The following is a 15,310-nucleotide window of genomic DNA, read 5'->3' on the forward strand; positions in this document are numbered from 1 at the left end:
CGTGATCTTTTGTCTATCGCTTTTGATTATCGCTTCTTGAGTGAAAATGATGCTGTTGAAGGGTGGTACTTGGCATGTTTACAAGTACATAACTTGTTAATTGGTGAACCCGACATGGCGATTGACTATAAAGTCAGTTCCCAGTCTTGAAGCCTGGTATATATTTGTATTCAGGGGTTTCAAAAGGCTCATTTAAGCTTCAGTTTAAAGCCATTATACACTTTCACAGATTCACAGTTCACAGATTTACAAATAACTTACATGGTTTACAGAAGGTAATGGTGAAAGACTTGTCTTGAAATATTATTCCATGAAATGCTTTACTTTTTGAGGAAACATTAAAACAATTATCAATTCTCGATTATCGAGAATTACTGATTTATTTTAAACACATGTCATGACACAGCGAAACGTACGGAAACAAGCGTGGGTTTTCTCGTTATTTTCTGCCGACTCCGATGACCAATTGAGCCTAAATTTTCACAGGTTTGTTATTTTATATTGTAAGTTATGATACACGAAGTGTGGGCCTTTGGACAATACTGTTTACTGAAAGTGTCCAATGGCTAAGTAGGATTTGGAAGTTTGCCGGGTGGAAACACGATATGGAAAGGTTTACACCATGTAGTGACTATCTCTAAATGAGTTGGAGTGGTTCTGAAAAGAACCGTTGGTTTCAACTCGACGTTTCAATCAGTATGCTCTGATCATCTTCTAGAGAGAGCTCAAGTTTGGCTTTGTTTCGTTGAGTCCCTCCCACAGGACTTCGTTTGACCAGGACTCAAACCATCTCTGTGCTGATCAGAAAATAACAAAGACACTGGATACTATTGGTAATTGTCAAAGACCAGTCTTCTCACTTGGTGTATTTCAACATGTGCATAAAATAACAAACCTGTGAAAATTTGAGCTCAATCGGTCATCGAAGTTGGGAGATAATAATGACCTTGTCACACAAAGTTGTGTGCTTTCTGATGCTTGATTCTAAATCTGAAGTCTCAAAATCAAATTGTGGAAATTTACCTCTCTCAAAAAATACTCCACATCAGAGGGGAGCCGTTTCTCACAATGTTTTATATACTACCTCTCCCCATTACTCGTTACCAAGTAAGGTTTTGTGCTATTAATTATTTGGAGTAATTACCAATAGTGTCCACTGCCTTTAACCTCTAAGCCACAACAGGCCATTTTTCACTTAGCAATTATTTTCTAATTTTGTTGTAATTTGTTGAATTTTGCAGATATAAATGAAGTAATAGTGATTAGATGCAATCATAAACCCAACAAGGGGTTTGATCAATCAGTAGGGGATTGAGACACCTTGACCGCTCAGCGCTAACCAACCTTGCATCATTCTAGTGTCAATCAACAGTTCTAGATTAGTATTTATTATTTAAAAGTACAGGGGTCGATTTCACAAAGGGTTGGGACTGGTCCTAAACTTAGGATACATTGTAGTCCTAGGGAATACACAAAACGTGTGGCTATTATTCTAAGTTAGGACGAGTCTCGTCCTAACTCGATGATAAGACTAGTCTTAAACAGCCAATAAAGGATGATCTCAAATATATAGATATTGCAGTTTTCTAATAGCTGCAGTCCATCCAGGAAGCATGAAAAATTTAACAAGTCTCTTACCTCACGTTAAAGATGGTAAAAATGGGTATTTCTCCAGAACGCTCCAAGCCAAATTTCTGAAAAACGTGGGGTCAAACAAGTCCGCGCGACAAAGGAATCGTGACAACAGTGGCGGCTATTTGGTGTGGAAATGCCAAAGCTGGAGAACTGTGTTCAAAACCAATAGAGGATAATCGTCACTAGTGAACAAAAAACGTGTGAACAAAAAACGTTGCCTTTTTTAAAGGCTGTGGACACTATTGGTAAATTGTCAAAGACCAGTCTTCTCACTTGGTGTATCTCAACATATGCATAAAATCGGTCGTCGAAGTTGCGAGATAATAATGAAAGAAAAAACAACCTCCTCGCACGAAGTTGTGTGCGTTTACATGGTTGATTTGGAGACCTCAAATTCTAAACTTGAGGTCTTGAAATCAAATTCGTGGAAAATTACTTCTTTCTCGAAAACTATGTCACTTCAGAGGGAGCCGTTTCGCACAATGTTTTATACCATCAACCTCTCCCCATTACTCGTCACCAAGTAAGGTTTTACGCTAATAATTATTTTGAGTATTACCAATAGTGTCCACTGCCTTTAACTGTGTATGTGTCTAAGGTGTCTTTCTCAATGCTTTACACTTTTTTCCTGTCAGGACGGCTTAACAAAATGATGTAGAATATACTTACTAAATACATTTGAAAATGTACAAAATGACTACTGAAAATCTGTCGTAAAAAATTAATGTAAAATATTTTTAAACTGTCTAGTCGTATAGTCACGATGAAGAATGATGTGAATGGTCTCTCTAGAAGGTTGTACAACTCTATGAACATGGCCCCGGGTAAAAAATACAACACTTCTTATTTCCTGGGAATAAAATGAATATGTTTATATGAAATCTCAAGTTCTTCCCAAAACAGGATCATGTGGTTTCATAGATCATTTTGTGTTATGTTTGTATAACGTTATATGCTTTCATCTTTCATAATAATGTATGATCATATTTCCCCATAGTTTTTCCTTGGAGTTGATTTTTTTATTGTTTTATTATTATTTTTTTTTTTAATGCAAGTCGCCTGACACACAAGGCCTGAAGGCCACTTCAAGGTGTGGGCTACAATTATTTTTTCCAGAGGCCGTTGCCACCTACTCCTAGGGCTGAAAACAGGGTTACCCCTTTTACAGTCCATACGGATGTAGGCTTGCATGGGTATCATCAATTTCGAAGCCTGGCCAGTAGAGCAGAAAGCACTACCTCCCCAATTTTATGTAGCAAGTGTCACGACCGGGATCCGAACCCACACCCTGCTGATCAAACACCAGTGCTTGAACCCGGTGCTCTTAACCGCTCGGCCAAGACACGGCCACAAAAGATAGAGGCAATAACTTGTGGATTAGATTTGTTCTTGAGGGCACTGAACACTATTGGTAATGACTCAAAATAATTTTAGAAAAACTTACTTGGTTACAAACAATTGAGAGCTGTTGATAGTAAACAAACATTGTGAGAAAAGGCTCCCTCTGAAGTAACATAGTTTTCGAGAAAGAAGCAATTTTCCATTGGAATATTTAAATTTGATTTCAACATTTTGAGGTCCCGAAATCAAGTATCTGAAAGCACACAACTTCGTGTGACAAGGGTGTTATTTCTGCCATTATTATCTCCCAACTTCAACGACCAACTGAGTCCAAATTTTCACAGGTTTGTTATTTTGTGCATGTGTTGAGATACACCAAGTGAGAAGACTGGTCTCTGACATATTCCAAAGGTGTACAGTGTCTTTAATTCATGTTAAGCATGCAAATTAACTTTTGATTAATGTTTGCCAAGACTTTACCAAAACTTGCAAAACATTTACCATTACCAGGAAATCTGCAGGGAATGTTAATAAACGTTTCCTTTCTGCATCCGATGAACTGCGGCGCAAGAACATGATGAGCGATGTGTTTCTGTTTGATTGGCTCGGGGACATGGTTTTTTTTTATCTCGGGGGAATTTCGTTTGAAGGCAACAGACTATTTATTCAGTTGACATGATCATGTGAAAATACTTGTCTTTCCTAATTCAATATTATGCTCCGACGATGTGATTTATCCAGCAGACGGGGGTGTTTAGCCAGTGTGATTAAAGTGACAGTAAAGTGTTTGTCTTTTTGACTGATTGAATTTACACTATTCATTGTTGTTAACTCTTTGTTTCATTCTTGGTGACGTACTCGCTGTCTATTTCAGAGGAATCTTTAAAAAGATGGTTATTTTGGGGATAAGAGACTACGTCTTGAGTTTGAGAGAGAGCTCTTTTGGATCACCCAAGGGGACACAATAAAAGACGAACCCGCGTCAGTCATGTCAGTACAATTCCATTCAGAGTTCATGGCTTTGACTATTTCAAAAATCAGGGCCCAATTTCATAGAGCTGCTTAAGCACAAAATTTTGCTTAAGCAAAAAATACATTGCTTAGTAAAATCAGATTACCGGCCTAGATACCACTCAATTGTTATGCTAAGTAAACAACAGCTAAATACTAGTCAATAAGCAATGTATATGGCATGAAATTTTGGCCAGTAACATGTGTAAAATAAGCGAGCTATTTTCGTGCTTAAGCAAATTTTTTGCTTGAGCAGCTCTATGAAATTGGCCCATGGTGACACGTTGTAAATATTACCAAAGGTCTTTGTATTGTGTCATCACACTTTGCGTTTACGTTTAATAAACATCTTTCGGTCAATCGTGTGGGGTGTTGGGGTCGAGCAGATAAGTGCGTCGAACTCAAGCTCTGGTGTTTCTTATCAGCAGAGTGTGGGTTCGAGTCCCGGTCGTGACACTTGTGTCCCTGAACAAGACACTTAACTATAATTGCTTCTCTCCCACCCAGGGGTAAATGGATGCCTGTGAGGGCAGAGATGGTTCTTGTGATTGACTTATTTTTAGTATAAAGCGCTATATAAATGTAATCATTATTATTTATTATTATTTAGTTTAATGCGCTACAAATTAGGCGGCACAGGTTGTATACTCCCCAGGGAGCTGAGATGGTTTAAGGAATGGTTTAAAGCCCTGTGATCAGGGTTATAATGTTGAAGCGCCATGAACGTCACTGCATGCTTGACCTGAGCACTATTTAAGAAGCCACTATTATTATTATTATAAAAAAAAACTGGATGAACACACTAAACCAACAAGCATTAAAGGAACACGTTGCCTTGGATCGGTCGAGTTGGTCTTTGAAAAGCGTCTGTAACCATTTGTTATTAAATGTATATGAGTGACAAGATGTTGTAAAAGTAGAATACAATGATCTACACAAACATGCCTTGAAATTGCACAGTTTTCCTTTAACTCGTTGACTAACACGGTCGGCCATTTATGGGAGTCAAATTTTTTACTCCCATAAATGGCCGACCGTGTTAGTTCGCAAAATAAAAGGAAAACCACGCAATTTTGGGGCAATCTTGTGTGGATCTTTGTATTCTACTTTTAAAACATCTTTCTAACCATATGCATTTTATAACAAATGGTTAAAAACGCTTTTTACAGACCAACTCGTCCGATCCAAGGCAACGTGTTCCTTTAAGACACAACACTTTTCTACAGCTTTTTTTCTTGTAGGATACATTTGTTTTCATAATCTTAAAGCCGATAGTTTTTGCACTGACTTGACCTTAAGGAGTCGCAGTTTCTTTGCGAATGTTTTCTAGAATCTCTTGATATTAATGGAGTGTTTTCATGGAGATGTACATGTACAATGTGATTTCTGGAGTAAGACGAGTCGTCAAGCAATCACCTGGAACTCTCGTGGGTCAGTACATGACCTATATGAGAATATTGCCGTCATATTCTTGTGTTGACTTTGAGGCAGGGGGGATTTCTGTAGGGGGAAAGAGGGAGGTGTTTTTTTATTGAGCTGTAACTTCCAGCTCGTTTTGCCTGCCGTGTATCATAAGATGTTTTTGAAAGTGTGAAATCTAAGAAAGCAAACCTCGTCATTTTATCCAAAAGAAGAAACGGATTGATAGAAGCCTTAAGTTTTGCTGAAAAAAACATCAGACATTTTAAAGAAAAACACAAATTGCACTTTTTTGTACTACATGTAGTTTTTGTTATTAGTTTTGTTATTATTTCATCTTTCCACAGCGTGCAAGAGAAAGATAACATTTTCCCTTGTGCCGGTATTTCCTCTGGTCGTGCTTTGTGTTGTAGCCTTAGAACTCAAGTGTCTTTCTCAGAATCTTCCTTGTTCCCGAGTGCGCGCCTTCTTCAGCAGATCTATCAATAATTATGCTCTACTTCATCTGGATGTTTCCCCAGTGCTTTCTGAATGTACATGTACCCCATCCGTCACAGGTTGTCAGGGACCAACCCCCAGCAGTGGTGTCCAGGGATGTGATTCCTCCATTTTAAAACGGAATTCTGTTTTTGTTTGCCCTAAAAAAAAATTTTTTTTTTTTAATTCCTCCCCCCCATGTTTAAGATCAAATTTTAAAAGAATGGAGATTTAACCATATAATAACACCCCAGATTGAAGAGTAGGGGTTTTAAAGTCACCTGGAAATAGAATTTTTTTTCTTTCAAACATAAGAGTATATGCTTACGAACAATAAAACAATTTGTTTAGTAATTGTTTGTCACGATTTATATGTTTAAAAAATATATAAAGTTGTTTGGGGGGCTGACTCCGCCTACCCCTTTTGTGACGTCAATCGAGGCAGACTTTGCCTGCAATGCGTATAGTAAACACACGTGCAAAGTACATGTACGTCCAAGTCGTGAGTTGGTACATTTCAAAAAGTGTTTTTCTGCATTCAGCAGCAATACACCTGGTCGGCATTGCCGGGAATTTTTCTTCTTTGAAACGTACAAACTCACGACTTGGTCCGTACATGTACTTTGCAATTGTGTTTACTCAACGCATTACAGGCAAAGTCTGCCTTGATTGACGTCACGAACAGCGCCCTCTCGGGTCAGGGTCTACTCTTAAATTTGTAAATAACATAAGAACTGATTGTTTAAACCTTAGTTAACTGTTTATTCACATTCCACTCATCAAAACACATAAATTAGTGACAAAAGCTTTATTTTGAAAAAATACCACTTCCAGGTGACTTAAAAACTAAATATGAATATAATTGGACTTCATGCTCACAAGTTTTTGAGCTTGCATGCTTTCGCGCTTTGCGCTCAGAGTTTTTTTCTTTTTCTCAACAGCCTATCACATCCCTGGGTATCAGACCATCGTCAGTCAAATAATGTCCTTGTTAATTTATTAACTTTCGTTGTTTAAGGGCTGTGCTGTTGTTCCTTGTACCAAGTTAACCAACAGTAGTATCGTACTGTCGTCAGTCAACTCATTTCATCGTTAGTTTATTGACTTTTCTTGTTTTAGACCTGTGCTGTTGTTTTTATTTCCAAGTTAACCAACAGGGTTGGTCAGGTTGGTGTAGTGGTGTCTTGCCTTCCACCTCTGGGACCCTGGTTCGAGTCCCACCGGGGCACTATTTAAATTGAATTTTTAGTCCCTACCTGACTGCATTGGTTTTCCAAGGAAAAACTCTCTGGGGTTTTCCCCCCACATCTAAGACTGAAATTTCTTCATTGTTTTCACTCCATTTATCAGGGCTGTGCTGTTGTTCTTTGTAGCAAGTCAACCAACAGTGGTATCGTACCGTCGTCAGTCAACTCATTTCATCGTTATGAAATGAGTTTACAGTTTATTGACTTTTCTTGTTTCAGGGCTGTGCTGTTGTTCCATGTACCAAGTTAACCAACAGTTGTATCGTACCGTCGTCAGTCAACTCATTTCATCGTTATGAAATGAGTTTACAGTTTATTGACTTTTCTTGTTTCAGGGCTGTGCTGTTGTTCCATGTACCAAGTCAACCAACAGTGGTATCGTACCGTCATCAGTCAACTTATTTCATCGTTATGAAATGAGTTTACAGTTTATTGACTTTTCTTGTTTCAGGGCTGTGCTGTTGTTCCATGTACCAAGTCAACCAACAGTGGTATCGTACTGTCGTCAGTCAAGTCAAAGCAGCTGAGAAGTTGTGTGAAGTTCGCTACGTGGATTTTGGAACCACGGACTGGGTGTCATTTGATGGGTAAGTCTGTTTACATTATTTGCCACATGAGACTTTTTCACCCAGGGTAAAGAAACTGTTTTTAAGTTTAATAGCGCGTGGAAAGTTGATTCAGAAAGCAAAAACTTGAAATGGGCCAATCCAAAACTAGGCACGACATGTTGTGTTTGCTGGTGCTGAATTCTACGGACGGTGGCATTCTGTAACTGAATAATATGAAAGGTGCGATGTTCGTAGAACAAGGTGAGGGTATTTCTGTGAGGATCCAGTAGGGCAAGAGATGCACACTGATAGCATTCCATGAAAAGGAAGATGGCTGCCTCTCAGTAAACACTTTACTGAGTAATCCTGCTAATGAAGATCAGGGCCCAATTTCATAGAGCTGCTTAGCGCCCAGTTAGGTGCTTATACTGCAAAAAAATTAATGACGTCACAATGCAAAACAATGGTGCACGCGCCAGCTGGTCCCATATTTTCCTTGTTAACTTGTGAAATACGTTTACACCTTAGTAAATTTTGTTGTTACAGAAAACATAAACATTTGCTTACCGTTAAACAAATGCTTAAACATTTGCTTACCGTTAAGCAGTGCTTACTGCAGTGCTTACAATGTACTTTGAAATCAGAACCAGATACTCAGAAGTGATGACAAGTATCTAGGAATCTACAGACAGTTTTCAAAGACTCTCCATGGAATCAAAGACCGTCTTCTTCTTTTACCTCTTCAATTATTATGGTTGTTCTGTGGGGGTTAAATGACATAAAGTCAAATACTCATGGGCGTGGGATGGCTAGTAATAATTGTGCAAATCCCAAATATATTGCTCAACTCAAATAGGTTGTGACAACATGCCTCGTGTTCGCTAGGGGAAACGAGCACTAAACCACGCAATAAATCAACCCAATAAACTGTATCTGGGGATGCAGAAGAAATGTTTCTTTCTGAAAGAGGAGGTTGTGCTTGAAGAGGAAATCTGCTCTGGCCTAGTTTTCAATGTTTTTCTACGTTTTCATTGTATGCATTTTGTGGTTATTTTCTGTAATTTTTTTATTCAACAGTCCTGGTTTTAAGTAGGATTTGAAAATTTGCATGGTGGAAATAAGATATAGAAGAGTTTGCGGTAATGTAACTATCTCTAAATGAGTTTGGGTGGTTCTGAAAAGAACCGTTGGTTTAACTCGACGTTTCGATCAGTATGCTCTTATCGTCTCCTGGTTTTTCTCTCTTGACTTTCCAAAAGCGCTTTTGAGACTTCACAGTTTGTTTTTTTAGCGCCCTATAAAAACTGTTTATTTTTATTATTATGTCACTATGTTTTTTTCTCTCTCATAAAAAAAAAAATTGAATGTTTTTGATCTATGGTGGTGCTCTGTGGTCACATGGTTCGATGTGGCTGGCTGTCAAAGAAACCTTTGAACATGCTCAAACACATTGTAGCATTAAGGTCCTTCGCAAATCAGTCTCTCAACTTCTCAAAATGATTGGCCTTCCAAATTATTATTATTATCCTCATTATTATTAAAGATATGACATATCAATAATTTGAAGCAGCATAACACTCAATCCAATTAGAAAACAAATTCAATTCTGTATAGAAATACATGTCCTTCCAAATCTTAGAACCTGAGCGTATTTGTCATGTTTGTATCAAATACGACGAGCAAACATATCTTTTTAAAAAGGTCTATTGTCGTTGCCTACAATTACATTACCTATTACCAGTTACACTCTATGTTTACGACTCTGTGATGAAGCAGTTTGTATGTTATTTGGATACAGTTGGATTGGTACTGTACCAACTTTACTTCAAACCATCAGGTAATTTGAAACACAGGTATAAAGGCAGTGGACACTATTGGTAATTACTCAAAACAATTGCTTACTTTGTAACAAGCAATGGAGAGCTGTTGATACACTGTAGTAAAAAACATTGTGAGAAATGGCTCCCTCTGAAGTAACATAGTTTTCGAGAAACAAAGTTATTTCTCACTAAAATATTTGAATTGAATTTGAGACCTCAGCTCTGGTCTCAAATTCAAGTATCTGAAAGCACACAATGAGTTCAAATTTCCACAGGTTTGTTATTTTATGTATATGTTGAGATACACCAAGTGAGAGGATTGGTCTTTGAAAATTACCAAAGGTGTCATTACTGCCTTTCAATAATGCCAAATACATGTACACGTACATTGTACATGCGTTCTGATCAATGGATCCATTGAGTGCAACTGATGAATGGACTTGTCCCTCAAAATCAGTCACTGTAATTTAGATTTGATTAGATTAAACATGAAAAGTGTTTTCTCAGTCATTAAAAAGTAGCCACAAAAATACAGACACTAAAAAAACAATCACACATATCAAATAAAGTGATGATGAATTGAAACAGTCAACATTCAAAGCAGTTGAAAAGTAAATACGTGTACATAAAAGATTACAGTACATAAACCTATAGAGTTGTTGTGCTGTCTGAAGATGATAATAATAATCACCATTTTTTATATAGCGCTGTGGACACCCGATGTGCATCTCAAAGCGCTTCTGACATTATTACCCCTGGTCACTGGACCTTAAATCATTCCGTAAACCATCTCAGCTTCCTGGTGGGGAGTATGCAGCCTGTGCCGCCAAATGTGCAGCGCACTAAGCTAAATCAATCACAAGAACCATCTCTGCCTTCGCAGGTACCCATTTACCCCTGGGTGGAGAGAAGCTTATGGTTAAGTGTCTTGCTCAAGGACACAAGTGTCACAACCAGGATTTGAGCCTACACTCTGCTGAACAGAAACACCAGAACTTGAGTCCATTGCTCTTACATGTATCTGCTCGGCCACGACACCCCAAACCTATCTAGAAAAAGAGTTGTACTGGTACATGTACATTATGTAGGAATTGGGAGAAAGGAATTCCTGAGGGGTGTTTTAGGTTCCTAAGCGGGCCAGCAGAACCTTGTTGTGATTTGCCTATTCTTGTCTATCCCTCATTAGATAGACCGATCCAGTAGGCTCCGCCCACGACGCACAGGTGAGCAAGAACACAAGGGGCTCTCCAATGCCTTTCTGCACAACTCTGCCGAGCGCCAAGATACGGCACGCATGTCGGTCCTTTTTTGTTGGACTTTCGTTGCGTTGTGATTGGTCAATACACAACGGGGCGGAGCTTAGTGGATCAGTCTATTGGGGAGATTGGTTGGAAGCACCCATGTCCCTAGCAACTAGTCTTCCCCTTTTCCTCCTTCCATGTTTTGGTGACCAGTGAAAGTTGATACACACGTACTTTAAGGTTTCTGTAAGAGTGCCCTTCTAGTCTCGGACAGTGGATAGTTTTCTTCCATTGCCAAATTGACAGAGTGATAATTTTAAATAACTATATAACTAATAATGATCTTCTATAGCGCCAGTATCCACAAAAAGTGCTCATTGCTTGCTTCAATAAGAAAAGCTCCCTCTTTTGGTTGTCCTCCGGGATCCAGCGATGCAACGATCAAGACAAATTCAAATAATCCAATGTCTATATGGAATGTTACTGAAATGTCTATGAAGAGGGGCCAATTTGAAAGTGTCTATTATCTGGATGGCTCTGATGGAATCTAGTAGACCATTCCATCCCTGCAGCTGTGTAATATACATGTAAAACTTAGAAAGTTGTCTCTTCTGTTTTTCTCTTTTGTACGAACCGACTTTGATGTCACTGGAGCGGATGTATGCACTTCAATGTTCAACTTGCAATCACAATCAAATTTGTGTCCTTTCTACCCTTTGAATGTGTTTTGCGTCATTGGCTCTGAATGTACTTGCAATTCCTGGGTGAAGCTGCTTACACAATAGAGAATTCATCTCAGTATCTCTGGAGACTTCCGGTTTGTTCATCTATAGATAGAGCCCCCTTCGCTGTAACAATTGAGGAACATTCACTTATGAATGGCTTATTTTATGCCTGTACAGTACGCTTCGTTTTTGAAAGGGCAAGGGCACCAAGTCATTCAATAATAATAATAATAATAATAATAATAAAATTACCATTTATATAGCGCCTTTTCCTAAGGTTACAAAGCACTCAAAGAATGACAGGAAAAAAACAAAAAGGGAATGCAGTCAAAAGCCAAGAGGAAAACCATGACTAGGCAAAGCTTGCAGCATTTAGCCAAGAAAGTCCAGTGAAAAGCCGGACTCTCTTTGACTAGAACTGCAGGCCTAGGCGCGATTTACTGATTGAAAAAGAATGTTTTCAGAGACCTTTTGAACATGGTAACAGAGCTAGAACTTTTGGTTGAGTTTGGAAGGGAATTCCACATCCTAGGGCCTGCAACTGAAAATGCTCTGTCTCCTGATTTTCTGGTGGTTCGAGGAATATACACGTTTCCCTGTGAACGTAAGTTGCTCTTCGTAGCTCTGGTTTCCAATGAGTTGGAAATGTATGTGGGAAAAGTACTGGATAAAGTGTACCCTTTTGTACATTGGTGAAGGAAACCCTTTTGTAAATTTCTACTGGGGCATTTCAAGGGCACCAATGCAATGACCAAGGGGCATGGAGACAATCGGACTGATGGACTGATGATACCCATGTCTACATCCGTATGGACTGTAAAAGGGGGTAACCCTGTTTCAGCCCTAGGAGTAGGTGGCAACTGCCTCTGGAAAAAATACTTGTAGCCCACACCTTGAAGTGGCCTTCAAGCCTTATGTGTCTGGCGACTTGCATAAAATAAATAAAATCGCCGTTTCTGTGAAGTATTAGGACTGATCGATAGGCAAACCCTTGGGAACAACTTTTCAATCACGTGAGAATTTCTACTTGCCACTGAAGTACAACAGCGCCCTCTCTAAGGCTGGTATGACAATGCTGTCCAGTTTATCTGATTATCACAGAAAACAAGAAATACAAATCTCATGATATTTACCTGTTTTTTATTCTTCTTCTTTTTCCTATAGCTTTAGAGTTTTTAAGAAGTGGATTTTTGTATTTTGCCACTTCAAGGCGAAGGCTATGATTAATCGATTTGGTCCATTTTGTCCATTGACCCAAATAAACTGTCACCAGAGGCCACCTCCTACTCATGGGGCTGAAAACCAGGAAACCCCCCTCACAGTCCCTAAGGATGAGGCATGGGTATCATCCACTAGGAGCCACCTACTCCTGGGGCTGAAACAGGGTTACCCCCTTCACAGTCCCTAAGGATGTAGACATGGGTGCCATCCACTAGGAGCCACCTACTCCTGAGGCTGAAACAGGGTACCCCTTCACAGTCCCTAAGGATGTAGGCATGGGTACCATCCACTAGGAGCCACCTACTCCTGGGGCTGAAACAGGGTTACCCCCTTCACAGTCCCTAAGGATGTAGGCATGGGTGCCATCCACTAGGAGCCACCTACTCCTGGGGCTGAAACAGGGTATCCCTTCACAGTCCCTAAGGATGTAGGCATGGGTGCCATCCACTAGGAGCCACCTACTCCTGGGGCTGAAACAGGGTACCCCTTCACAGTCCCTAAGGATGTAGGCATGGGTGCCATCCACTAGGAGCCACCTACTCCTGGGGCTGAAACAGGGTACCCCTTCACAGTCCCTAAGGATGTAGGCATGGGTATCATCCACTAGGAGCCACCTACTCCTGGGGCTGAAACAGGGTACCCCCTTCACAGTCCATAGGATGTAGGCATGGGTATCATCCACTTGTTCTGAAACAATTATGGTGTAAGTGCCTTGCTCAAAGGCACAAGTATCATGACCAGGATTCGAACCCACACTCGGCTGCTGTCAACACCAGGGGCGGATTGCAATAAAACAGTCTTAGTCAGCGGTCGAAGACCAGTCAGTTATAGCCGGCTATCTGTCTTAGACGGTCTTAGCTTAGTCAGTCATTAAGCCTGTTGCAATAAGCCGGTCTTAGATAAGTCGGCGAAAAGTAATGAAATACGAACAAATGTCCCATTATACTTAGCACTCTGCAGGCACTGGCGGTACGGCGTTGTTCTTATTGCTTTGGTTTAAATCATCGGATATCAAATTTGTGAGTTGTATCATTTTTACTCTTGGGAACATATATTTACGATACACTGTATCATCATTATAATGCCTCTCATGGGTGTAAACTATTTCTAAAACACAATCTCATCGTAGAGCTCTTTGCATCAAATCATCTACAACTAACAATTGCAGCGCCATGTTAAAAAAAAAAAAAATTATAGCCAGCTCAGAGCAGGCTCAAGATTTAAGACTGGCTATAATTAAAGACCGCGCTATTGCAATCGGTCTATAATTAAAGACTCTCTAAGTGCGTTTTAAGTTAGCCGGCTATAGCGCATAGACTGGTTTGAGACCGCTTGGTGCAATCCACCCCAGAGCTTGGGTCCAGTGATTATAGACCGCCCGGCAATGACATGCCGTTACATTTAATTAGCACCATGTGTAATTCTCTTTGCAATTTAAACACCCTTTAAATTTCATATAAACATTCTACACACAGGTATAGTGTTTTGTAATTTACACAAACAAAATTCATTTTTTATGACCTTTAAATGATTACATGCAAACCACTGATCCACTTGAAATAAATACATTAAACAATTAAGAGGCAATCATGATGGATTGCATTGTGTCAGAGTGAATGTTTATTATAGCAACGGCGGTAGTTAACTCACTCAACACCACCTTGAGGTTTGGGCACAATTCCACAGCATGTAAGCATTAAAGAACTTGCTGAGCACATTACAGTAGTGCTTAACAGAAATAGCAGTCAAACTTATACTACATTTAATTTGCTCTGACATTTGTCAAGCAATATGTTCCGCTTTTAAAACAGCTTTATAAAATTGGGTTCTGGCTCTCAAACTGACCCAACACAATCAACACAGGACTAAATCTATTTCTCTGGTGACTATTACCAACATCTGGTGGTATACATGTACCTGGTAGGCAATTGTCTCTTGTCTCATCACCCACTGATTGTGTGGACTGTGTGACCCCCTGGCCCCGGAACCACCAGCTGGGGCAGTTAATGACTGTGAGAAATTCCACACTTGGATCGTTTGCTGACTCTGGTAACAGTTATTTTAGGGTTGACAAATTGTACTTTCAATTTTTAGCGATCAACATGTACTTGGCATGATTGTGACACCTGCGCTCAACTCATCTGCAGATTGGTCAGACGTGGCATCTCCTTTGAAAGGGCAAGGCCATTTTCATTTTGCAAAGGGCACTTCTGATTTGAAAATCGTAAAGTATGTTTACAGTGTATACATGTAGATGAAACTTTTGAAGGGGCAACATAGTAGAAACCCACCCTGTTTTTTCTGTCTTTGTCCTTGTCTGTTTTTTTAAATGCTACCTTTCTGACAATGATGCACTTTTTCTCAGTTAGAAATCTGAAAGTCTATATGGGACATTTTTGAAGGGGCACCAATGGCCAAGACTAGAGGCAACATAGACCATGGCCTGGGTGTAGTTCCAAGCACGTATTATTATTCGCTCGCCTCCCAGCGCCTTGTTTTAACCAAAGGCGCTGGGATGGGCAAACCTATCATGCATGCTCATTGGTTTAATAAAGCGCAGTCCCATCATGCATCACACTCACACTACACCATATTTCTATGCACTGCATACGTGACGTACTTCCT

At 39.7% G+C, this 15,310-nt stretch overlaps 1 protein-coding gene across 2 annotated transcripts in view; it reads left to right on the plus strand.

The window, feature by feature from the left end:
* LOC139946718 (RING finger protein 17-like) overlaps nucleotides 1-15,310 on the plus strand; it is a 227,792-nt gene that overhangs the window by 112,092 nt on the left and 100,390 nt on the right. For both annotated transcript variants that reach the window (XM_071944371.1, XM_071944372.1), the window contains exon 33: nucleotides 7,582-7,717. In XM_071944371.1, the coding sequence (XP_071800472.1) occupies nucleotides 7,582-7,717 (136 nt within the window). The remainder of the gene's footprint in view (nucleotides 1-7,581; nucleotides 7,718-15,310) is intronic.

Source organism: Asterias amurensis, chromosome 14 (genome assembly GCF_032118995.1).
Source record: "Asterias amurensis chromosome 14, ASM3211899v1".
Taxonomy (NCBI): Eukaryota; Metazoa; Echinodermata; class Asteroidea; order Forcipulatida; family Asteriidae; genus Asterias; species Asterias amurensis.